General features: G+C 38.8%; 1 protein-coding gene across 1 annotated transcript; it reads right to left on the minus strand.

The window, feature by feature from the left end:
- On the minus strand, positions 1–27267 carry MEP1B (meprin A subunit beta). The gene is made up of 15 exons (XM_083827145.1): positions 26973–27267; positions 22780–22798; positions 22532–22582; positions 22383–22426; positions 21266–21344; positions 20024–20141; positions 16252–16430; positions 15048–15266; positions 11762–11914; positions 10365–10580; positions 7737–8204; positions 5811–5993; positions 4885–5320; positions 2368–2572; positions 1–1518 (listed from the first exon to the last, which is right to left on the minus strand). The coding sequence occupies exons 1-15, from the start codon at positions 27033–27035 to the stop codon at positions 1501–1503; spliced, it is 2451 nt and encodes an 816-aa protein (XP_083683271.1). The 5' UTR covers positions 27036–27267; the 3' UTR covers positions 1–1500.
- Positions 27268–27360: the final 93 nt, after the last annotated feature.

Here is a 27360-nt window from a genome sequence, read left to right on the forward strand (position 1 = left end):
TGCAGCTGCTCTTCCAGCTGGCAGGTCTGCCTTTAGCAAGGGTACCGTGCATCCATGATGCACAACACACATACAGACAGGTCCCTAATGCAGTTGGCTGCACAGACTGCCACACACACAGAGCAGTGTAGGCAGCAGCTCTTGGTCTGCCTAATACCCACGTCTGAACCCTGGGCTCCGTAACCTAACCACCAACTCACACCGAAAGTCTTTCCATATGTGCATTTCCTCCTACTTGCCAGCTAGTCCAGCTTGAGGTTTGCTAACTAATTATAAACACACAAACAAAGGCTTCAGTTAACTGAGGAAATAAAAGCACAGGTCTCTAGTTGCTGGCACTTAAAGCTTCTTACACCCCCACACGCACCCCAAGCTCTCTGGTTGCTGCTACCTAGACCTACACCTGTGGTTCCCATGGCCTTGGCTCCAGCTGCTGGCACTCAGACCTTTTGACACACACACCCCAGTCCCTCCAGCCACTGGCATTTCAGACCTCCAAGCTCTGCAGCCCACAGTCCCCCATTAACTGGCACACAGACCTCTTGCATTGCCATCCTTCCACATGCTAGCATCCAGACTTATGTGCCCTAAGACCTGTGATCTCCATTTGCTGACATGCAGATCTCTTTTGTATGGTGGTCTCTGCAGTTGCTGGCACTATTTTCCCACATGCCTACCTCTCTGTTCCATCACAATCCTCCCCTTTCCTTTGGACCTTTTTGCCCTTCACTCAAATGTCCCATAACGAGTTTTACATAAACCCACAATCCCCTTCAGATAGCCAATATCCCAAGAAGCCTCATATAACCTATTATACTCATGCAAATTGTGTTTTCCCCTTCTTATCAGTTGTGATTTGTAGTTCAGGTTCACATTCTTCAGGACTATGCCTGAGTAGTTCCTTTAATGGCCCATCAATCGGTGGCTGAAGAGTTCTGGGTCCTCATTATTGTCTCCTGTGTTTGCATGTCTGTGCAGTTAATTTAGCACTTTCCTCATTATTATTATTATTTTTTTAAATTTATTTAGTAGATCAAAACCCAATGACTTCATGAAACAGATGTTCTCACACCCCACACACTCTCACACTGCTGACAACTGTAACAGAACTCAGAACTCCTGGGTAGCCCTGGATGACAGAGTCCGGTTCTCTTTTATGATGGGCAACTCTATCATAAGATGGCAAACTTGGACTTTACTGTGTTGATTCAAAGTCAGGACACAGTTTTACCCATTTCCTTCATGTCCATATAGAATTAAAGAACAGGACAGGCATGTCACACAAAACATTTCTTTCTGCATTGCATGGCAACAACACACAACACTATCAGAAGTTTCACTGGCATTAGCCCAGTATTTTATCCAGATGATGCATTATCTTCCAGACTTTACAAACCTTTATCATGATGTCTGAACTTAAAATAACAGAAAGAACGATGACATAGTTGGGGTTTTTCAGTGATCTTCATCTTGTGTCTTTGATGCTTGTTTGAATTATTTTCAGAAGGATGTTTTATTCTAAATAGGAAAAAAAAAAACATCTTAAAAGACATGTATGTAGGGAAGGGAAGTATGTGTATACTATAAAAAAATTACTTTCAAAGAAAATGAAATAACTTGTTGGAAGACATAAAGTAACAGTGACAGTATCTGGCACTACAAAGACCTACTGCACTTCAACAGCACGTCGCACAAACAATGTTAGGACAAAATTCAAATTGATCTCTGTAAGGCTATTCCTCATCGATATGCTTACAAAATTTCTCCTGGGCCTTGTAAGTCTCTCTAAGTTATGTCATTCATGTTATTTCCAAGATTAAGTCACTATTTAAACTAAGGGTCTGGATGTCTGAGACTTTATGAACCTTCCTATCAAAACAAGCTTGTATATCTTATTTACTTCTGATCCAGTCAGTTTTAACCTTCAGTCTTTATTTTCACCTGTTCTTAAGCCATGGCTAGTTCATTCCTTGTATACAGAAAGTCCATTGAATAAGGAAATTGATATTAATTTTCTTTTTTTGTTTTGGCATTTAGCAGAAAATGCTGTAATAGATGAAATGCAAGTTCACTAAGGGAAAGACACAATTTAGTTACAAGCTGAAAATGAATGTATTTGTTCACAAACTCCCACTCGATGTAGGCTCCCATCAGGGCAGTAAGATTGGTGGGGGTGGAGGAGGAGTTTTGAATTAAGTGGCTTTTTGGTGTTTGAAAAATTAGTAGCACTTAATAGAGCTCTTTAATTCTTAAGCTGGAGTCTTCAGACTTAAAAAATGTGACATACTCCAGCTTACTTTTTACTGAATTTGACTGTTTGCTTTTAACAAATATATATAATCTTTGTTGAAAAGGCAAAATACATACTTGTTCTTCTAGAGTCAGGCTCTCTACTTTTTCCTTTCCTTTGCTGTATTTCTTTTTAAGGCAAACCGCAGTTGTGATAGTGACAATAAGCATAACAACGAATACAGTTATGGTTGAAGAAACAGCTATTATAGTGTTTTCTTGAGTTGAGCCTTTCCTTTCACACTTTTCTCCCATGTACCACCAGTCATCCCCTGCTGGACATCTAGAAAGTAAAAGAACAAATGTGTGGTGTCACTTAAAGATTGAAGGCATGAAAAGACTACTTAAAATATTGCATATCTGATGTGCTGTTTCTATATCCCAAACTTTATCCATATTACCTATCTGGATAGACTGTACCCTTTCTTCAGCTTCCCACTGTTTTACAGGTCATTTCTTCTATAAGACAAAGAGAGCCTTTGCTGGAAAACCTGAGCTTCAGCCTGATTTTTTTGTCTGTTTCAGGCTTGGCCACAGCTGATCTGCAGAGCTGTTGCTACAGAATGGTCTTTTGCTACCAACAGACAAGCCCCATGAGTCACTCAGTTCACTCATTTGCTTCCTTTTCCTCTAAGTTTATAGCACTTCTGCTGATAGAAAGCTCAATTTCCATTCCATGAAACTGATACCTGTCACTAGAACCACTATCATGTAATATTTGCTTCCACTATACTAATTGCCTCCTATCCAGATGCAATTCTGCCTTTTGGCATGCTCAGCTTTTACACAAAGCCCTTCTATCTTCTTCACTCAGTCAGTTAAAAAAGCCTTTATAGGTAGTAGCTGAATAAACTCAGAGGGGAACTGGTCTAGAAGCTTTACACTGCTCTTATCCCATCAAGTCACATCTACCACCCTCCAGGAAATCTCATCCTCCTGATTTCTCTTATGCTCTTTGCCTTCTTAATTTTCAACTCACCTTATGCAGCAATTCGAACTTGCAAGATAAATGGGGTCAAGACCACAGGCCAGACTCTGTATCATCGACCTGATAGCACCCGAAGAAAAATTTAGGTGCAGGATTTACCCCTTTCTAAGACTGACCCAGCTGACCCATCACATTGCCCTCTCCCTGCTCAGTACTTCTCCACTAGTAGATGTGTAAGTTCTGGTCAGACCTTCTCATTGCCAGAAGGGGCTTATTTTCTAAGAACGCGTGTGAGCTGTCTCTGCCTTCCCCCAAAGAAGGCAAGATTAACATTCTAGCCATCCTCTGGTTTTGCACTAAACACAGCCTCCAAGCCTTGAGTCCTTCACCTTATTCAGCATCACTTTCAGCTCTGAAACTTTTTATCATGAGCATGTGAGGTTCCCAATGACCTAACTGAAAAAATATATGTGCAGTACTACTGAATTCACAACTGCACCTATCTTTCTAACCCTTTTTATTCCTTATGTCATTGTTTTTCCATTTTCTGTCTAAATAATTTAATCAGAACTACATGCTCAGCCCTGAAAATGACTCCATTGGACTTTATGTGATCAGGCTTAAAGAGAGTTATTATCACATCCCCTCTAGTTTTCCAGTAGAAAATTAGAGCAGAAAGTGACTGCTGGTCACACACTTCTCCAGCGTGACATGTAGGACACATAGGCACTTGAGCTTCAAACAGACAATAGATGTCAGAAAATTCTGAAATCAAGCATAACATTCAGAATGACTTTTTTTTTTTTTTTTTTTTTTCTTCTTGGAACAGCTTCTTGACATTTTCTTGCACTCATGACCTGCTTCTGTTGTGTTGCACAAGCCCCTTTACAGAATTGTTTTTAAAAGGTTCCTAAATGGGGAGACATAACAGTGAGTCATACCGGCTCTTGCTGCTCTTGGCCTTTAGACATTTGCCTCACAGCACTCCCCCCGTCTACCTGCCTTGGCACTGCTTCACAGCATGTTGTTACTATCTTCAGCCTTAGAGTTTGTCTGAGAGCAGGAACAATGCTAATCAGCCAGGTGGGTTGCATAAATGAATCCACAGAGGATTAAAAGAAGTTGCTATTCATTTCCTTGCAGGGTAAACAAGCATTTTGGTCCTCAGCCTTTGTCACTGGTTTAAAAGCAAGCAACTAGAATTGGTTAATTTGTGGTCATAATTTTCTCTACACAATATCTCTGAGTAAAATTTTAAAATAAAGTTATTCTGCTTACACTGCTTGAGAGCTATTAAAAATACTTTATACTGATACAAATCCTATTTTGTTTCAAGTGCATTTATATTTAACTCTTGATTTTGCTATAGACTTCTGAGGAGATGCGCAGTCCTTTTCATAACATTGGACCAACATATCAGTCAAAATAAGTACATTCTAAACATAATTTACAGAAAAGTCAAACAGAGTACATCAAAATGGTCAAATGTCAAGGATAGGAACTTTGTTGCCCAAACTGGTCATAAGTCTCTTGCAATAACAGATTTTGGAGATTATTTTTTTTTTTTAATTAGCTATAGTCTGTCTTTCCTTTCATTAGGAACAAAGACATATTCTACTAGAAGCTTTCATTACTAAAATTGTATTTGAGTGAATAAAGACAGTTACCTGCACACTGCTTTTCTATCTACAATAACGCAGACACCGTCATTTTCACACGGGTTGTCTGGACAGGAGTCTGGAGTATCTGTGTCTGGCTCTTCGGTCAGGGTGTCAGAGGCTGTTGGGATGGGTGTTTTGGTGGTGGTAGGCTTAGCTGTGGTGGTGGTGGTGGGTGTGGTGGTGGTGGTGGTGGTGGGTGTGGTGGTGGTGGTGGGTGTGGTGGTGGTGGTAGTAGTGGTGGTGGTGGTGGTGGGCGTGGTGGTGGTAGTAGTAGTGGTGGTGGTGGTGGTGGGCATGGTGGTGGTGGTGGGCGTGGTGGTGGTGGTGGTGGTGGGCTTGGTGGTGGTGGTGGTGGTGGGCGTGGTGGTGGTGGTGGCAGTGGAAGTATTCATAACAAAGGTTGGTGAGACACTTGGCTGAGCTGATACTAGATGTGATATATCTGCGTGAGAAAACACAAGAAACAAGGCTTTTACTTTATGTCTTTTTTTTCCTCTTATTTGAATGATAAGTTCTAATAATAAAGAGCAGAGATCGTGTGAACTACCCTATATCTTCCTCTGGTATAATGGATAAAAAGTCTTTTTTAACTTTCAAGAGCATGATGTATTTTGGAAATGTCCTAATTTCTTTAATTTTTTAAACAGACAATCTTATTCACAGTACTCTATTCAAAATAATTTGCACAGGAGTAGCATCATTTTATACACTTAGATTTCAACCTACACATGAGATAATGGATTAGAAAAAGGATGTAGCTACCCACACATTTATTTATACATGATTTGATTTTAGATACATCAGTAACACCAAAATTGCTCATGTAAAGTACATCATGTATTTATATCTACAGTACTTGTGACTAGTTAGTATGTGACACTGTGTATTTTCTGTATTATTAAGAATATCAGCTAACATCAATGTTCACATACCTTCCATTGTTAAAAGAATATAAATACTGTCTTCTTTAATAAAGTTGCGGCTTCTAAGTCTCTGATGAGTTAAGAATGCACTTATTCCACTTCCTGGACCTCTCATGAATGTAGTTCCATTGGGAAAAGAAGCTGTTAATCCCACTTTATCTGGCCTATCCCAAAAATAAGTTAATGAAGAATCTGGAAAAAAAAATAACTGAATATGAGTGTGGGACCACTCTGGATTTTTTTCTCAGTAGGGTTCTTTCCTTCTCAGTTAATCTCTGCTGCAAAGTAGTACTAAAGCCTCTCTCAACACTCAAGACAGACTGTTCCCTACTTTGCCTGCTTCTGCTCGTGGACATCATGAAGAGGGAGATGAGAATAAATTACCTGAAACTCAAGGAGTAGAAACAATGTTGAAACTGCCTACAATTTGTAGATTTTTTGTTTGAGATTCCACACTGATGAGACACACAAGACAATGAAGTTTTTCAGTGGGTTGATCTGAGGTATTGAGAAAAGAGCCTGCTGGAGATGAAGTTATTGGAGTGCTGGTTGAAAACCTGTTGTGTTTTTTTTTTTTTTTCTTTTTTCTTTTAGTCCTTTTCAAGTGTATTGGGCAAGAAGATGAGTAGCACATGAATCATCTGTAAAATGTATTAATTAGGTGATTCTCAAAAAAAAAGAACATCTGCTGATGTGGATGGAGGACAGAGTGTACTTGAACAACACAAGTGATCACAGGCTGCTGCTGTCCCCTTCATTAGACCCTAAATCTAAAATCTCAAAGCTGAGCATGATTGTCTATAAAAGTATCCAGCAGGGAGATCAAATTGCTTGCTCCGGTATGTCTACTGATTAGAGAAAGGATAAGAGTCACAAGGCTTATCTCAGGAATCTGGGGCTACAAGCAATACATAAATAAACAAGGGATAAGGGGCAGAGCACAAACAGACTGCAAGTCCGCAGCATTAAAGAAGGAAAAGGGCTGAGAGCTGTGGCCATAACAGCAGAGAGCACAGGGAAAGTGCGAACCATCTGTGGGGAACCTGATGTGATCATCATTCATTTACAGGAGAGGCCATTTAGGCTTTCTAAATTACCCACATTGTTTTAACGTAGAAACAGAGTGTCAGAGAATAATGGATGTCAACCATGGATTATTATTTTTTAAATAATACCAAGAAATAGAAATTTTAGTGCATTCCTTCATTTATGAATGTTGTAGTCTGAATGCCCAGGAAGCTAATACAGTGGTGGAGGTGGTTTCTTTTGGCAAAATCTTTATATTGATGCAGAAAATCATTTTGGCTTAAATTCAGTCTTTATCCAATGCTGAACATGTCATTTTAATTTAATATATCTCCTTACAGAGTTTCCTAACATTTCTCAGAGCTACACCTTTACCTAATTTGCCTCCTTACCGAGTTATTGTGGACAATTGCTCCTTATCTTGTCACACCTTGAACAAGTGCAGATTATGTAATATGAATCAGTACTTTGTCCATCTGGTTTCTGGATTTGCGCTGACACCAGTTCCTTTTGCAAGGAGGGAGATGATGTGTTTAAGGGCTACACTTTCACCTGCTATCATCTGTGCATATTGTTAATTCAGTATTTTTCTCTTCAAGCCTTCTGGAAGACTTGCATTCTCATTAAAGCAGATATAAATGCATCTTCACAGAGCATATGAAAGAAATGTTAGGCATGGATGACCCACCTCTTTCTTATGTGAATCTACTTCAAAACTGAGGGTCCCAGCTTAACCTACCTTACATGTTCAAATTTTTCTTGTCTGTGGATCAATTATATTGCTGCTGCAAGGAAATGACCCATTCCAGAAGCTAAAAAAGCTGAACTAATTTGCACAAAGAAAAAAATTAACTCCTTATCTTTTGGCTGTTTTAAATGTATTGGATAGCACATCTGAATTTAACTAACCTGATAATTTCAGAGGGTCTGTCGTTATACTTCTTTGGTTTGACATCCGTTGACGAATATCAGGATGCTGGTCAAGCAGAATCGTGGTACCTTGTTGCCATGCACAGGGCCATTGCAATTGATCATCATTTGCTCCAGAAATCAAATGCAAGTACGTTGCTAAATTAAATGGGTTATCTGTGGTACCATTTACATACAAGCTGACCTGAAAAGCATACCCTTTACTAGAGTAAAAAGGTGGACTGTATATTCTTCCTGCTGGCCCTGCAGGACTCGTGTTGAGGAGATGTGTGAAGTTTCTGATATGCCAGGTGTGGTGAGGACACTGTGTTTCTGACAAGTTGATGTCATCAATAGAGAGGCCTCCAGTTGACAAGCCAGTTCCTCTCACACCTTCAAACACCACCCGGAATTTACTTGTGACATTCAAAGAAACGTGATGGAGCTGCCAGTAATTTGCAGGTGCACCTGAAAAACAAGAGTAGGGATTTCTAACTAAGCAGTACAATCAAACACTGTACAGGTCTAGAGAGCCTATCTTAATGTTACGTATGAATTCCTCAGTTCCACTGGCGTTGAAGTGATGGAACATTTTTCTTCTAGATGTTACTTTTTTCAGTGCAAGATCATATTCTTTCAATTCATTTTTTCACCAGATTTAGTATGCATAGTAGCTCTTTAATTAGAGTGAAAACAATGGTAATGTTTTCAGACTTCTTTTTCTTTTACATTTTTAAAGAACTTTGCATTAAATTAGTCCAAATGTTGTGACAATTAAATTTACAAAATGTCACCTGTGTTATTGTAAAGAAAAGAAAAAAATCAGAGCCAAATATATTCAAATAACTGAATAACAACAGATCTTAAAAAAAAAAAAAAAGCTGCAGAGGATTCTGGGAGCCTAGAACTGCAAGATATGTCCATTTGTTATTACTTTTTTTTTTTTTTTTGATATTTAAATGGCTTGCTGGAAATTTGCCTCTGCAAAATCACTATTCACCCATCAAATGATTAATGATATTAAGTTCAAATTTGAGCCCGGCAGTTGTAAAACCTACTTCATGTAATAAAACCTCAGTGCAAGTCTGGTTCTGTGTCCAGAAGTGCCTTCACTAGTAAATCCCACTTGACTGCAAGAACAGTTTGCACAGAAGCAAAGACTTTTGCACAAAGGGCTTTTAAGGCAAGTGAAAGAAGTGAAAGTAGGACATCCTTTGTTAATAGTACATGCAGCAAAATAATTTCTTTTGCTGGCTGGTTTCTGTTCACCTGAACCGAAGGCCAGGCTTTCAGCTACATTTCTGGACTAGGCAGTGCCAATCCCAAGTACAGAACTCATGCTTCACTTTCCTAACAGTTCTAAACACAATATAATGTATCTCAGATATGAATCTCATTTTTTTGCTGTTTTTCATTATTGTTGTTTTAATTAGGAGGAGAAAAAATAATCCCAGAAACAAGAACAAAACACCCCACTATTTTCCATTAAATTTCCTCCTGTGTTAAGTAACGCCTGTTTGAACTGCACAGATGTGCACTGCAAGACAGGTGTTTATGACTCATGTTCAATGAGCAAAACAGCTACTGCAGTGTAATACGTCATGCCCCCACTGCCTGCCCTGCTCCTGGCTGAAGGCAACCAGAGCTGCTGCAGGACAGCAAAAACAGTTTCGGGTTTGTAAACAGGCACGGGCAGTAGCTGAGCCTAAAGGCACAGAAAGAGGCAGAAGAAGCAGACTTGATATCTATTGTGTAAAAGAACTCCCCAAGACCTTTGTGTAACTAACAGACTGAATTAGTTGTAGCTGTAATGGAGATCAAACAATAGTGAAATATCTGAGGATATGGTTTAATCAAAAGGTGACTTTGGCAATTCTAGCTTAAGGACCTCTTTTATCCATTAACTGTCATCTGTTGCTCATTTTGCAGACCATAGACTCCTAAAACCACAAAAACTTAGTTTTCTTCAAAATACAAATCATGGTCTGCTGCCCAGGGAGGTGGTAGAGTTGCCATCCCTGGAAGTACTTAAGAGACTGGTGGACATGGTGCTTAAGGACATGTTTTAGTGGTGGGCTTGGTAGTGTTAGGTGATGGTTGGACTTGATGATCTTATGGGTCTTTTCCAAATTAAATGATTCTATTATTCTGTATTTTGGATAAGTCACTCCAAACCTTGTTGACAAAGTAAGCTGAATTCTATTTATCTTTTTTTTTTTTTTTGTCTTCGTATGTTAGGTATTCCAGGGCACTTATACTTTCTATTTCTTTATTACTTCTTTCTTATTCATTGTAATTTAGTCTAATGACCAACTTCATCTGTTGCTATTGATACCAGCAATTCTATAACAGTCAAAATGACTGCTCATGGAATTTTAGCTATTTTGGTGAGAAAACTATCTTGATAATGCAAGAGTTTGTAATTTGTTGTAATTGATTATATTATAGGAAAACGGTTGACTGAGGATCCATCAAGTATAATTTCACCAGCAGAGATTCAATTACATAGTTAGAGAAGAAGCAAAAGAATAAAACTAGGAGATGAGTCACTTTCATACAATATTTCCCCCCAAACTTTGAAAAGGATACCAAGTATAGATTAAACCAAAATGAAATTTTATTCCATACCTTTTATCTGTTCAATGAATCTCAAAGTACCATTTGGATGGGCTGAAGAATACTCCCTGACCCAGACATGGAGCAGATCGCTTTCATTTCCACTGTGATAGAAATAGAATTGCAAACACTGAAAGTCTCTTTTGGGATACAGAATTCGGCTCTCCAGGAGTGCTGCGCTTCCCTGTGTGACAGCACTGGTATTGAAATGCATGAAGTAGCCAGAACCTGTCAAAATTAAAAAAGAATGGTAGAGGAGAGTGAAAACGAATTTGTCCTGGTGCACATGTATTCTTAACATCATATCGTGATAATGCTACAAGACAGTAAATTTAGGGTTACAGTAAGCTAGATCCTGTCTAAATCTTCAGACTGAGGGCTGTTACTTGTTCATGTTCTTCAGGGGCAGAACTGTTCTCCTTGGAACTCTATTTTTCTCTTTTTTTTTTCTTTTTTTTTTGGCTGTCTCTAGAAATTTGTACTCAAAAGCATGGGTGCTCTCGTTTAACTGTTCACCCAGAGCCAGTAATTCACAGTTGATATTCTCTCTGGAGGACTGGTTTAAGCTCCTGAACTCACAGTTTTCTTTGACAAGTTAGGAAACAGCTGGCTACATTCTTTCATTCTTTTCATCCCAGAGCAGAGCAGGCTGAGGGGAGGCCTCATGGCGGCCTGCAGCTCCCTCACGAGGGGAGCGGAGGGGCAGGCGCTGAGCTCTGCTCTCTGGGGACAGCGACAGGACCCGAGGGAACGGCATGGGGCTGGGACAGGGGAGGGTCAGGCTGGGTGTGAGGGAAAGGTTCTGCACCCAGAGGGGGGTCGGGCACTGGGACAGGCTCCCTGGGGCAGTGGTCACGGCACCGAGCCTGACTGAGCTCAAGAAGCATTTGGAAAACACTCTCAGACACACGTTCTGATTTTTGGGTGGTGCTGTGTGGAGCCAGAAGTTGGACTCAATGATCTTTGTGGGTCCTTTCCACCTCAGGACATTCTGTGGTTCTACAATTCCATGATTCTCTGTGGATTGCTCACCTGAGCCCTGATAACATACGTAATTGCTAAATACCAATCCTCTCCAAAAATTTACTGAGCAGTTGTTCAGAAAAGCAGCAGTCTTTCTGATGTGCCTGTACCATAGGTTAGAACACTTTACATAATTCTCTTGTGAGGATGTGACACTGAGATTAAAGAACAGATCAAAAGAGATAAGAACATTGAATTTTCTCTAATAAGCAGAAAACAGAATGTGTCACATGGCGTCCCTAACTATACAGTTTTATATTGCTTGGTTCAAAAGTTAACCGTAGTCTGTCAACAAATAAACATAGAACAAGGCCAAGAGCAAAGTCAACTCACTTGCCGTTGCAGAAAAAATTTCCCAGAGAGATAAGAACAGTGTTTTTTCGTACCTTCGCATTCTCCCATGTTAGTATGATCAGTATGAGGCCCAGTAGGAACCTGAGACAAACGCTGCCAATCGCTGCTATCATCTGAACTTTGAATCATGCCACAAATATTTTCAAGTTCAAAACTGCATGTGTCCATGAAACTTAGGGAGGAGGCTATAATATTAAATAAATAAATAAATAAATATAATAAAAGCATGAATCTCTGTTACACGGCACACATTTAGTACAAGATATTCGAAGTCAAGAGCAGAGACAGACTAAGAAATGCAAATACAAAATAATCAGTGGCTTCAAATACCATCAGCATTCATACATATAAAGTTCAGGAACTCAAAGCATTTGGCAATTAACATTGACTTTAATAAGATGTCATCGGGACCACTCTGGGCACTTAGCAAGCACAGGAGGCTGCCAGCTAATTATCATATGATATCTTTTATTTTTAAAAGGAACACTAACACCAGCCCTGACATATCAACATTCACATAGCCAAAAGGTCTGAGGACTTCCCATTCATTCCTCTGCTTTCTTTAGGTTGTGATACATGGTCACAGCTTTTGGTAAAGTTTCACTAACTTACCTACTGGAGCACTTATTTTGAAATACAGTACAGCAACAGCATTTCACTGCAATGAGCAATTGCTCATTCTGCTTGATTTTCAAAATGCAGAATTGGAAAAACATTTGGTAAAGGTACATTTGAGAGTGGTGGATATCTCATCTCAAACAAATTTTGAAGATCTGGTTTGCATATTAACAAGTCAAAAATAAAGTGATGGAAGACTGCCGTTGACTAGGAAAGGGAAAATACTGTATGAAATGTTTTCTCTGTTTAAATCAAACTCTGGATGAGTAAAAGAAGACACAGACCCACAGTCCAGGTTTATCCCTATTCTTAGATTTCTTTCCCGTTGTACTACAACTGAGTTCTGTGTAACACCAGCTATGATTTGAAAATAACTAAGTTAATAAAATGTTTCATGATGATTGCTTTTCAACCTATGTATAAAATATTGTGTTGGGTTTAAAGGTTTCATTGCACCACAAAAAAAGGACCTTGAGTATCACAAAAATCAATCTCAATGGCATGCCAAATGTTTCACTTAGGCTGTAGCTCAGGGAAGCACTTAAATTTGAACTGCTGCCAAATTACTTGCACTGCTGAGCTATTTTGTACTGTCCTCATAGAAAGCTAACAATACTCTATAAGATAGCAATGATATCAGAAGTGTTGTATAACTGATACTTTTTAAGATACAGTATTTGTGCAATGCTGTAAAAAAATAAAAATAAAAATAAAACAAGGAAAGATTTTCATGGTAAATGTTATATTGAAGGTTGGAGAAAGAATATAAATAAAAAACAGCAAAGGTGTCAACAAGAAAGCAAAAAGAATTGTGAATTATTAAATGAAAGAACTCTTTGAAATCAAAACATGAAACAAAATATGAAACCAGTTTGCCCAAACAGGAAAGCTGTAGCCTAACTAATTAAAAAGTGCTGGCTGGCATGGCATGCTGAACTGAAGGACAAGAAGAGAGAAAAGCAAGACCCAACAGCATTCAATCCATTTCTTAGATTAATTAATGACACAGGAGAACGGCTTTTTGAACCTCATCTGCACTGAAAGACAGATACTTTCTCACTGTTTAGTGAAAGGCTGGACTGGAAGACAGTACATGGGGGGATGAGTGCTGAGTCCTAACTTCCAGTGGCTGAGGAACGTCATGATCTTTTCTGTTACATAATATGCTAGAAAGGGAAAACATTCTGAAATCTACCTTTATCATATGTCCTGAAGAAGAAATCAGAGCAGAACTAAAGTAGCAGTCAGGAATACTTATGCTGTTGGTTGTAGGTTGTTGGTTTTTGTTTGTTTGTTTCAGTTTAGGAACCAAGTTTTCAATTTTTAATGTCAATTCCTAACCTCAAAGTCCTTTAGCAGGAATTCAGCTTAAAGTTTTCCTAAAATCCTGCTCAGCAAAAAAAAAGGAAATCTTTTGATTCCTCTGGGAGAACACCTGCCTGGCATTCTTGGTCTTTCCTCTAACCTGAAAGGATCAGTTTAGGAACTGGGTGGGTGAGGGCTGGGACCCATGAAGAACCTGTCCTCTATGGCACAGGGGCCATTGAGCAAGCAGTGGATGATCTGAAGACCACTTATGGATATCGTACACCCTATATATACTATGCCAAGTGACAGAGCAGGGTGAAGGGTAAATCCTGATTGCCCTGAAGGTGGTGGGAGTTTTGTCACTAGTTTCAGCATGTATGGAGTTTATTTCACTAAGGACATGTGACTGTTGGTTAAGAATAAAGTTATAATGTCATGAAGAATTTATATAATATGTGAGAATTATGGAAAGTATATAAGATTAATGGAGAGTAAGAAGGACCCTGTCCACCGTTAAAGACATCCTTTGCTTTAAGCACTTATGTAAGAGCTAATTGACTGTGTGTCAAGTGCTGGAAGCTAAGGCTGAGTGCAAGTGTGTGTTTGGTTTAGACCCATGTGAACAGAAATATTTCCATCAGAACCATATACTCATAAAAATACATTGTTGTTTGTTTTTTTTTTTAATGTAATTGTAAGACCTTACTCACTGCTTGGCATACTGAGGCAATGAAGTAAAAGTTTTCATTTGAGTGCCAGGGCACAACAGGTACAGTCACAATTCAGAATTATATTCTCCAGTCTCTTATTGTCATTCAACTTTCTAAAAGAAATCCCATGTGAGCAAAACCAATCTTTTGACCACTTTTCTAAGGGGCTGGTTTGAAACTAAAATCAACAATTTTCAGTGCTTGCATTTTCTTCCTAACAGCATCCATAACCTGTTTGCATGGACACACATTCTGTCTCACAGACTGCTTGAGAACTGAGTAGGTATGAGAGCCACAGCAAAGACACTAATTTCTGTATGCTGTCTGAACAGCTGTGGAATAACGGGGGTGAAGGAAAAAAAAAAAAAAAAAGCTTTGTTTAGAAGCACATGTTTTAAACAGCCACCGAAGGGACGAACAAAATCAGCTGCTGAGAGAAGCTGGTTTTTAACTAAAGGTCAAATGGAGCTACACAGAAAACTCAGCTACACAGCAGTATTTCTGCAGGAGGGCTATGTTATTTCTAGCTGTACCAATATTTCTGGTGTTTTTAACACAATTCACTTCTCCAAATATGTTTGCGTATCTTTTACTTGTGGCTGGATGAGTCCAGCATGTATATATCACCCTTATTTCCTTCAACTACCAGAAGCAAGAATTTAAAGGAAATGGAAAAACCTACAGCAATTGTACAGTCGATTCAGTTTCTGGAGATCATAATCGCTGAAATCCATTCGCTGCCCTATTACATCCATGAAGTCTGGTATGTTCGTCACAATAGTTGGTTCAGTCCCGTTCCTGAATGCAGTTTGGCTATAGTGCATCACAGACGTATAGTCATAGGGAACATTCAGGGAGTCTGATGTTTTATCATCATATTTATTGAAATTATGTTCTTTACCTGAAGGGGAAAAATAGAAGGAAAAATTGTTTATTGCTGAAGATGACCAAGTTTTGATGTACATAAGGTGTCAGAGAACCAATTAGACCCCCCAAGAGTTTTCTTTGGTAATCATTTTCTTGTACTTACTCTGTAAAACTGTTTTAATCCTAGCCTAGATTTATTTAGCTTCCCTGTTCAGCCACTGGAATGTAACATGATGATTTCTGCTGCATGAAGGAAGGATTTTTCAGAAATCAGAAATCTTTTCACCATGAAGCTACTCATAAACATTGATGGGCTTGCGAGTCCTCTGAGTGTGCCTGAGCCAGGCCAGCACCATGTCTGGGCTCAGGCTTGTTTTCAAAGCTGCATGGAAGCCACAGAGGATGGTGGTGTGCTGAAGAAGTAGGCATCGACCACAGCCCTAAGAAACCCTGTGCCACAGGCTGGCTTGTGCCAAATATGCCACAACGTGGTTGTAATGGAAAGCTGTGTTGCCGAAATAACAGCTTGCATGACGGAAACCTAAAAAGGGTCTCCCCAGCCTGCGTGCCCTCCCTGGGGATGCAAGCAGAGGAGAAAGAGAAAGGCCGATCCCTTCCCTCTAGATTTTCTGCTGGTTTTGGTCACACCAGGTTTTGCAGGGCAGGATTATTTTTTAATTATTTAAAGGCTCCCTCAGTAATAGTGATTTTATAGAATCAAACAAATGAAATTACTCTCTTCTGTTGCTTGCCTGTACGGCATTTTACACAGTAGGCCTCAGATTTCTGGTTAGGACTCTGGGAACTGCCGTGACACGAGTAATAACCACAGCAACAACAAATGAGGCTGTCTGTCCCAAATAGATGCCACTTGACATTTAATTTCTTGATATGCTGGCCTTGAAAAATAAGTCAAGGCAGGAGAACATTTCAGCCATGGGAGGAAGGCAGAAAGAGATGTTCCAAACCCAAAATACATCACACCAGAGCCCGAATGGGAAACCAACGGAGTGACTGACCAGACTGAATCCTGTCCCAGATGATGGACACGTAGTCATCCCGGTCGGACCGCGACTGCTCGTGCCAGAAGCCCAGCGCGTGAAGGAACTCGTGCTGAATGGTCCCAATCCTGTCACAGCCGGCTCCGATTGAGAGCTGCTGCAAGCCCACTTGGCGGTTTCCCACTGAGGACCAGCAACTAACGTGGAAATAAGATTGAAAGATGGATCTGTGAAACACATGCCACCCCTGTGCCCTGCAAACTCCAGATTCAGTCCGTTCAACAGGCATATTTTGAGTGCTAAAGTTACATTTTCAACAGTGAGCGCTTTTTCATTGATCTGTTCCTTACTGGATCCCTTCCTCCCACACTTAGCTCTGCTTCGATGAATAAGCAGTTCTCCAGCTCTGGCTGGATTGCTTTTAATTGGTTTTCATTAGCAGAAAAAAAAAAAAAAAGAAAAGTTTAACTATTTGTGACAGAAAAAAGCAACGAAGACAAACATCAAAGACTATGGGCACATGATTTAAAACAATTTATTTACTGCGAATTAACAAGTTTGCTGCTACTAAGCTGGACCATCATAACTGACTGCAAGCACACTTTGGACCTGCCTTATTGCCAGACAAACCATGGTCATGCCACTTCTCACCTCTTCCATCTCAGCTGCCTCTCCACATTGTGCTCTCCTTCTGCTTTGGTGAGGGGTTGCGACTGCCAGGCCAGGTCCACCCCAGGGGACAGCGCTTACTCTCTGAAAGGCTGGTGGGTCTGACAGGGCTTTTCATAACCTCTTTTCTTTCTTGCTATTTGTGAGACATGGTGCTAGGGCACTTGTTGCTGACACACACTCACAAGGCTGTGTAAAACCACAGCTATGCTGGAAGTTTTTATTAAAGAATAAAAAAATAAATAAATCTGTGAGCTATCTGCACAAGCCAATAAAATGGCACCCCATGTCCACAAACTAGCAAGCACATTTAAATTGATATTTTACGCAGCAAATAAATCAACACCTACCCAATGAGGTCCATAAAATTAATAGGGCACAAAATACACCATAGAATTTGCAGTCCCATCACCCCAGAAATGTAAAAAGCAAGCACACCGGGCACTGTAGGACCCTGCAACTTATTAGTGCAACATACTCTACAGGATTTCTCTTTCCACAAACCAGCACAGGCCTTAGCTATTGATTACTCATTAAAATCACAGCACGAGGCCTGGGAGGGAGCATATACAGCATCCATAATTTCACTGGCTTCCCTTGAACATGGCCTCATATTGACTATGATTTTTTTTTCTGATTGTGCAAAAGTCTAAGAAGTCCAATATAGTTCTGGGCCCACTTTATACTAAAGCAGACACCTCTGGCTTTGCAGCTGCTGCGTAGAGCGCAGCAGGCTACGAGCACATCCTGGACGCTTGTTAATATCCACATCCAAACACCAGGGGATGCAGTATCGCCTTGCCTTCAGTCTGCCAAATGCCTACGACACCATCATTCTGCAACCACAGAAGGAGTAAACGTGCACTCTGCATCACTCAGTGCTGAGAATAAAACCATGCGAGTGGGACAAGGGACACCTGGGACCACCCCAAGGGAGTGATGTCTTTAGGAAGGGAGAAAATGATGGAGAATGCCAGCTTCTCCATACGTGTTAGAGCCTGTTTCACCAATTCAATGCTTTCTGCACTGCTAGTTGCTCTTTCAGAGGCTAGAGGAGCAGGGAGGTAACTGCTGTCACTAATCTCACCAGCCTGCTTTTTGGAAGACAGGTGATAAGGCGATACATGCCATCAATAGTGAAGATACTGTCTACAAATTATTAGCAGCAGTTATTCCAGGCACATCTTTACACCAACGTCCTCCTAAAAAAATAAAGGAGAGAGCTTTTTGTATAGGGTTTGATGACACTGTGTATGTGTATCAGAGACTGCAGGCTTGTTTTCATACAGGGCAGACAACAGAATGACAGGTGGTTTCCTTTGTGGTTGACTTCATTTAAATTCAAAAAAATAATCCAGGCGAGGATTTTGTGACCTGCTAGGAAAGTTCCCTCACCTTTTTCTATACGTTTCATAGATGCAAGCCAGATCAGAAAGGTGAAGATGATTTATCATCTTTTTTTTTTTTTTTGGTGCAATAAAACTTTATGAATCTGGATGGGGTTGCCAGGACCTTTGTGCCTCTATGTGTGCCGTACCCTCTGGACTGAGTTCCTCAGTTTGCAGCCAGGGGAGTCCTAGCTGACAAACAAAAAACTAGGAATGACAGAGTGGAAATGGGTTGTTTCATGTATTCTTTACCTTGTCCATACCAGACCATGGGAATGGAATAAAATGAAAGGCAATTAATGCAGGGTTTGTTCTGATAATTTCTTTGTACAGCCCAAAGCTAGCTTACTGAAACTGGACAGCCATTTTCAGGAGTCTGCTGAGTTTAACTTCAGGCTTGTAAAAAGTATAGTGACCATAGGTAGTTTTAGTGCTATAATAACTGTGATAACTGAGATAATAGAAACATTTCAGGGCAAGCAATACACCAGGCAAGAAGGCAAGACACGTTATCCAAATAGTGTGACTTGTTTAATCACTATGACTCATTTATTTCTAATAGGAAATAAATAATAAGTTAATAAATGAACCATTGTGCAGAAGTCTCTGAATTGTCATAGGCTAAATACTGTGGTTCTTTTTTTTTTTTTTCCAGGTACAGTTATTAGAAAATGCATGATTTATGTGACAAAGAACTCCAGAGTTTAGCTACATGAGTTTTCCGTTTGGCTCAAAGAGCCAAAGAATCATTAGACTGGGAAAACACATTGCTTCCTAAGTCTCCACTTATACATCTTTTAGGACTGAGTTTCAAAATCACATGTTTAGTATGAAGACTAGAAAATGTAAAGAGACAGAGACTGAGGAAATTTTGAAACAATTATCTGCTACAAATATCTCAGAAAAAGATAAAGGGAATGGGAAATATTTTGATTATCAGAAAATCTTTTCCCATTTATGAATGCATTCTTGTATCAGGAAATTACTTTCTGAAAGTAAATTTCCTCACTAGGCTATCAGGATTTCCCTGATCTACTTATCTATCATGAGAGAAATAGTCCAGCATAACTTGGAGAATATATTTGTTCTGTTCCACTGTTTGGTAGAGACTATCTTAGAAAGTGAAGAAGTTGATGCAATTTTGACACCTTTTTCTAGTATCTTATTTTGCAAAACTTGAGGTGAAATAGCGTAACTATTGATCCAAATAGGTAAATAAACTGAAACCTCCATAAAATGTCTCAATGATGTGCAGTATTTAAAAATATCTGAATGCTGATCTGACATTGTTCAAACAGAATTTCATTTGTTATAATGAAACAAATCTGCTTTCCCACAGCTAAAACGATCACATTTCCACTGGGTATATATTTTTTTTTCCTAAAAACTAAGGTATGCTCAGTATGGCCATGTGAAAGTGACAGTCCATATAGACAAAGATCAGTCAAGAAAGTAATTGGCTTGTTTCAGATCTTTTGTCATGCCAAGAAAATTACCTCTTTAAGGACTTAATTACTTCTTGTATTTAGAAACAAACATCAGCTAGAAATTGTTAATTACTACCAAGGTAAGACCTGTTTTGGAAGCTACTACAATTTCTAGTTAAAAATGACTGGAAATAGGACACAACAAAACTAGAAAATTACAATCAGATGAGTTTTAGAGTGAATATTGGTCATAAAAACAGTCTGTAGCCAAAAGGGATTACAATTATTTTATATTATTCCTCTTACCCACTTCCCTTGAACACAGATATATAATTCTTCTCTCCTTCCCAAGGTTTGAAATCAATACAGGTTTTGAGTCGATACTGTTCAAATGCCTTGAGGATGAGCCCCTTAGCATTAATTTCTGCAAAGCAAACAGTGTTCTTGTCAATATTGAGCCAATCGGTTTTGTCCTGATACCCGTATAGAGCAAGTCCTAAGGGTGGATCTTGCTTCGGCAATCTTTGATTAAAATAACCAAGCTTTTTGCTAGATTAAGACCTGAGTAGGAACCTAAAAACCATAAATTAGGCAGTTGTGGCATTTTATCTTTTTCCTGTTTTGTTTCTCTGTAATTCTGCTTTGGTACTTCAGTATAAAATATGACATGTTAGATATATAATACATCATAGCGTGTGGTTCTTAATTTTGTAAATTCTCTCACTTTGTTGAGATTTATCTGAGCAAGTATTAAAGAAACAGGGAACGAAGACATTGGATTTCAGCTAGTGCAAACTGCAAGCTACATATCTGTCATAGAATCTCTCCAGGACTTGAACGTGCTGACTTTGTGTCTGGCTTATCTCCTCTGAGCAGATTGCATGGTTTCAAACCACTCAGTGTTTTTGCTCCTAACCTAAACTGGGGGTGGGTGATTTTTTTTTTCTGTCACAGACCAGAAGGATGACTCCTCACTCTGTAGTGAGGGCACAGTCTCCTCACCTGGTATACAGCAAGGACTCATGCTCCCTGTCTCACCACTCACCTCTGCCGTGCAAAGCCACAGCTGGGTGGAAGTGAAGGGATGGAGACCGGCTGTGATGTGTCCCTGGCCCCACAGCAGGGCACCTAGCAATGTATCATTGCAAACATCTTTGCAAGCCAGAATACCAAGCTGCCATCAGTGCTCTAAGTGATATAAATGACCAAGTAAGCTTTCTGACTTTAAAAAGATCTTCAGTGCCATTTTATTTCTTCTGCTTAGTACAGTTTCATGTCTTAGACAAGTGCCTTTACAAACAAACCAGTCTGCTGGCTTACGGCAGGTTAAGAAGCATCCAGGTTAAGAAAGGAGGTGGGACCCCAGCACCAAGACCAAGGTGATATATCCTGCTGGTGCACACCCAGGCCTAATCCCGCTGTGGGAAATGCTCTAGACTTATAGTGTGGCACTGAGAAAGAGGAAAAGATGCTACAGATATTTGCTGACCTGTATTTAACATTTCAATCAACATGACATAAACACATTGTCAAGAGCAAATACTGTACCCAGGCTATCATCAAGGACATAGGGGATAACGTGGGGCCACCGATAGTTGTCACCAATGATGGAGTTTCGCTCCTGCATCTGAGAAAAAACAAGTATGCAGTTTTCAGTACAAACTGATTTGTGATCAAAAACTAAAACAGTGTTAATGCAAAACGCTAATGCAAAACATGCATTATGTCTCTTACAAGTCCATTTAAGACATATAAGGAATCAAAGAATTCAAAGACTTTGACAGATCATTCAGAGGTCCATGGCTCGGGTTTGAAGTCCTTTCACTCTCTTCTGCTAATGACTCTGATTTCTGCAGCATTTTCTCCATACAGATTGCCTGAGATTTTGATACATTTGAGCAGAACTTCAGCTCCTGTGGGAAGCATTAAGATCTAAAATCCTGAAATGAGCACAGACATCAATAACTCTCTAGCTTTTCATAATGCAAGGGTTTGTTCCTGTGTCCTTAACCAGTGCTTTCTTTGCTTCCACTGATATGCCTGAGCAGCAGCAGTTCACCTAAAGGGAGAGGAAAACACTACCCCTTTTAGGCGTATAAGACAATTTAGGTGTTTTCACTAGGTATCTTTGAGGTGTCATTAGCTATGCAAATACTTTTTAATATTATTGATTGGACAGGGATATGGGACAGATGATTTAAAATGTGGTATTACTCACAGATCTAATTTTCCAATGGCTTTGGTGAATCTACATATATGATGAAGGTTTTGCAGCACTGGTCTGTAAAGTTAATTGGCTTATAATAAATATTGTGCAGATAAATGAAGAATGTTTTATATAACCCTGTCTGGATGTGATCTGTGCTGCTGAATATCTTAAAAGTAAAAATATGAAAACCACAGTGAAGAAAACATGATGTTAATAATATTGACTAATGGCTAGACTGACCTTATTCTGGATAATGTTTCTGCAAATCCACCCAAATCCTTCATTGTCTATGACATTTGTAGAAATCTATCCCCAAGCATTTTCAGTTTATTGTAACATAAACATTATTTATTGTTAGTATGAGCAGGATGCATCAATCATTTTCATGCCACTAACACTTCACATTGCATAAGTCGATGACACAGTTCCTGTGTTATATTTAATATTTGAACTCACCCCATCAAGTTTGATGTCTCCCTCAAAAAGGTCTAGTCCTAAAGCTAAAGGGAAAAGGAGATTAACATACAGTTATTCTATTGATCTATGGCTACCAAAAAAAAAAAAAAAAAAATTTAAAAGAGAAACTGAATTTAAAAAGAAAATACCTTCATTGATGTCAAAGATGTCTTGATCAATTCCTCCATCTACGTCTATTTCTGAAAAGTAAAAAGACAAGTGAGGTAGGACATCAGCCCTTGCTGTTATCTTTATGATGTGTGAAAATTAATGCAATAACAATAACAGTAATTATAAATCTGCGTCTGTCCTAGTGATGTTTATGAGCAGCTGTTTTTTTTTTTTTTTTTTTTGACTGCCTCCCATGCATACAAATAGATCTGTAAGCAGAACTCACCAGTAGTCTCTGGAGCAGGCTGGGGAGAGGGAAATAAAAAAAGTATTATTAGAAAGGCACACAATGAAATGCAACTAACATTATTCTCTCAACGGTATAAGAGTATAACAGTTTAAGTTTTATGCTCAACTAACGGCACTTAGCACCATGCTTTGTATTGGGCTGATCGGACCAACTGTCTTCTCCTTTGACTGGAGATGTTCATTTGCTTGTGACAGCTTTGGACTCTCCCACTCCAGGTTGCCCAACAAGCAAGTCACCCAGCACTGCTCCTGTGAAGTTTTCACAACCTATTACTTCTATGAAATTTGTATGTTTTTATTTGTATGTTTGAAAAGAAGTTCAAAAACTGAAGGTAAACAACACTTAAATTTTAAGACCTGACAATATAAGTTGTGGATACATCAAATAGTAAGTTATAACTCCAATTCTGTATAGCAGGGTGGGATTTTTACTTTAATTCTTGCTATAGTTTCCTCTCCTACTCCTGACTGATTTTGTTCTCTGTATAAATAATTTGCTATCTTTCCTATATGTAATTTTGCATGTAGTATCTTTTAGAATGTATTTTTCCACTGCGGTAAATATCTGCAGCCTCCATTAGAAGCAATGAACAGTACAAGCTCAGAATATTGAAAAGCTTCAAAAATCAAGTCCATGTAGTCCAAAACAACACTAAATTTTGGTCAGTTCTTCCATCTGTATAGTGGATAAGAAAATTGTATGGCCAGAATATTCAAGAGAGATTTAAATGCATGTGTTCTTTTAGACATGAATTTTGGCACATAAAGATAGGAATAATTTTGAAGGCCAACATAACTGAGGGCCCTAAGACTGATTGGATTCACATAAAAACAGTAAACAAATGCAGAAAAAAAAATATATATGTATATATGTATATATATATATATTTTTTTTTTCATTTGGGAAAGGCTCAGGAAGAAAGTATAGAAATTGCCAGAATGTCCTACTTTGGCTTTCTAATGAAGGATTTCTTTTTCAGTCTGAAATGACTGTCTTGTAAAAATGTCAGCAAATGGCACAAAAAATACTGTAAATACAAAAGCCTGAAATCTCATTTTATCCTTTTGATTCATCTGAACTAAAATGATTTCAAACTGTTGCTTCATCATTTTTCTCAGATTTTAGTCATTTATTCTGATTGCTTAAGAGGGGGAAACATTTTTTTTTGCCTAACAAACTGGAAGCTATAATTTAGAAGTTTAAGATTTTTTACCTGGATGTGTCAGTTCCAGAAACCATTGAGTAGAATCTGTTTCCTAACCCAATTCCTCCCGAAGCGGTCATGTTATTAGAGAACAAGTACCTCACAGTTTTGGGTTGTTTCAGATTATGGTAGGTTTCAATATACCTGACTCCTAAAAACCTAGTATCATCATGGAAAAGTGAATGAGTCCATTGTAAAACCCTTGCTAAAGTTGGGCAAATGTAAACGCACAAATGCTGAAGGATTGATTTTGCTCTCATATTTCACTGAGTTAACTGGTGTTATTCAGGTTTACACTGATACATGAGAAATAAAAAATGATTTAGAAAAAGAATAACCATATAAATATATATGGATACAGTTCAATGAAACAAAATATATGTTCCAGACAAATCACCCATAAATATGTAATGTCAATAGATGTCTCTTACATTCTGAAATTCTATTGCACTCATATCCTATCATTATGTTCCTTTATCACAAGATATCCCCAAGACAGTATCTGATCCACGTATTCAAGATTTGAAATGAAACTTAAGCTTATAAAACAAGATGAAAGTATGCAAGCGAAATGTGTCGTACGTGCTTTGAGCAATTTATTTGCTATTAAACTCCCGCCCTCAGACAGACTTCCAGGTAACGTGAGAGAAAAACATTGAGAAGTAAAGTTTGTAATATTAAAAAATTAAAATCACATTGTGGTCTTTCCTGTTAAAGATTGTTGATGGAGGAGAGGAATCATAGCTATATGTATTGAATAAACTTACAGCCATTAATGGAGAGTGAAATATCTTTAGTTTCAATAATTACAATGTTCCCGTTTCTACTAATCAGAAAACGTAACTGCTTTAAAGGTAAAAACTGGTTAGCTCATGGAAAAGCTCCTTTATCTGCAGCCAAAGCTCATAAACTGAAATAACTGTAGCTAAGTCCAGTGGTATTTATGGTGCATAAACCAAATTATGAGTCCATCACTGAAGAATACCACATTCAGCAAGCAACTGAAATCCAGGCTGGTCGCTGGTATCTGAAAACTGTCGCTGGATGTTTTACGCAGAAGGAATTCCTTTCATCATTCCTTTCTACTTGTTTCTGAACAAAATTAGGTCCTTAGGCATGTGAATCCGAACAGCAGAACGCTGAGTTCCCAAAGGAGTATCTGTGTATTACTTGTTTGAGTAGTAACAGCTTCAGTCTCAGCACCAGCCTGACAACTGAGACCCATACGATGAATTTCTAGTCTCTGAAAATGTTGTGAACAAATAACAGATTCACAGTTCACAGTCACATACAGGGGGAGGTTACATGAACTGAGGTTTACCAAGGAGGAATCTAATTTAGTCTAACCAACGCTACTTTTAAATCTACCCAGAACATTTTTTTCTGAACATTTATAATATTTTTCCCTAACTTTGGCAAACAACATGATTCATGTGAATTAAGTTACTTTAAAGGTGGGTCAAACCATGGCTTGTCAGCACATTTAACTGTTTAGTAATTCAAGTGCACCCTGAACAGTTGGGAAAAACACCTCACCTATTTTAGTCATTAAAATTAGACATGTAATCAGTGGAGAAATAAATGGGTAATTGTATACATAATTCATCGCTCCTGAAAATAGGTATGGCACCCCCATGATGTCCTGGCATGTCTAAAAGATGATGTACCTCGCTGAGCTTCTACACAAAGATGTGATGAATCACCTGATGAAAATTTCCTGGTCTCACCACAGACTTCATGTGGAATATGGTCAGGTAGTTTGGACGAGACGTCCTAACTTACCAATGTTTTCTCCAGACTATGTAACTTATGGTATTGGCAACCAGACGTATGAACGGAGCTCTTCCTGGCCATAATGAACATGGAAACCAAGTAAGGAGCCCTCATGATCTTAAGCTCCTGCCTCACACAGGAACTGGTTATTAGGAGTCAGCTTGATGTGTGATAGCTTGTAGATGCTGATAGCAGTCTGCACCGCCTGTTACATGATTTATAAAAGCCTTCAGTGGAATCTAAACAAGGCTGAGGGTTGAGTGTGCAAAGATTTGGTAACAGGGGAAGAAGAAGTTGTGATGTGTGAGGAAATAGAAGTGTAGGACTCGAGGCAGTGGGGGATACAGGGAGCTATGTGAGTTGCGGGGTTGGGGTTAAACTCTTGACTGAGGGAGATATATGAACATCTCTTAATGGAGAGAAAGAATATCTGACTGCCAAAGCAAGATATTGGAGCTGGATTCACAAAATCAGACAGTTAAGTTGCATAAATTAAAAAAGATAAGATTATTCCACTTAAAGGAATACCTTACTCTGTAAATTACCCTGAAGCTATTAACAGCAGAGGTGAACTTACAAAAACCCTCTGGTTTTTGTTCTCTGAATTAATTGTATTGTGTATCACCAATACACCTGGCCTCTACAATGAATTATCACAAGATCAGCAAAATACTACCTTCTCTACAAAAGAAAGGAAATACAAAATCTCAAAGCTGTCATTGTTATTTTTTGGCATTAAGCAGTTTAGCTGGACTGGAGGAACAGAGAATGGTCATAGAAAAGCAAATCCAGCAGCTAAAAATGCATCAATTTCAATATAAAATGTGTTGTAGTGAGAAAAACACACACACCCCATATTTCTATTCAAATATGGAGTAGCAAAATAAATTTTAATACTTATCTTGGCTCTAACTCTAGACTTACAATTCTGGTAACACTACTTTTAATGCTAGTGGACATTTTGCTCAGATGGGGCGTGCAAATGGGCTCTTCTAATGTATAACAAAGCCTATTAAAAATAGCAGCTATAGGATCCCAAGGAAACAGAAATCTTTTTCTCCTCCACAAAAAAAAAGACAACGAACTTCTTATTTTGCAACAACCACATACTTAAGTCTTTTCTTCTCAAACTCATCTCAACTTGCATCATTTACTTAAGAATATAAAGAATATGTATTCTTTGTTTTCTTACCTGGCTCCAGACCACCTGCAGGAGAAGCCACGTTAGGAGCACAGGCACAGAAAACCAGTCCATGTTGTTATCCAGTCAGCAAGCAGGTGCATTGACAGCATTTGAGACCAACTTGGTACTTAAGATGGAAAATATCATAAATCAAAACCTTTGTCCTTTCATCAATGATTAACTTACCTCCCTCTGTGTTGTTTTAAAGATGAAGTCCATCATAAGTACATTAAGGCAACTAACATATAGCTTAATTATTTTTAAGCACTGCTGTGAGAAAACTTGTCAGACACAAGCTGAAATACAGGAGGAAATGAACACAAGAAAATGGAAACTGAAAGGAAATGGACACAAACAGAAATATAACAAATTCCATTTAAACATAAGAAAACATTTA

Source organism: Anser anser (assembly GCF_964211835.1).
Source record: "Anser anser genome assembly, chromosome: 2".
Lineage (NCBI taxonomy): Eukaryota > Metazoa > Chordata > Aves > Anseriformes > Anatidae > Anser > Anser anser.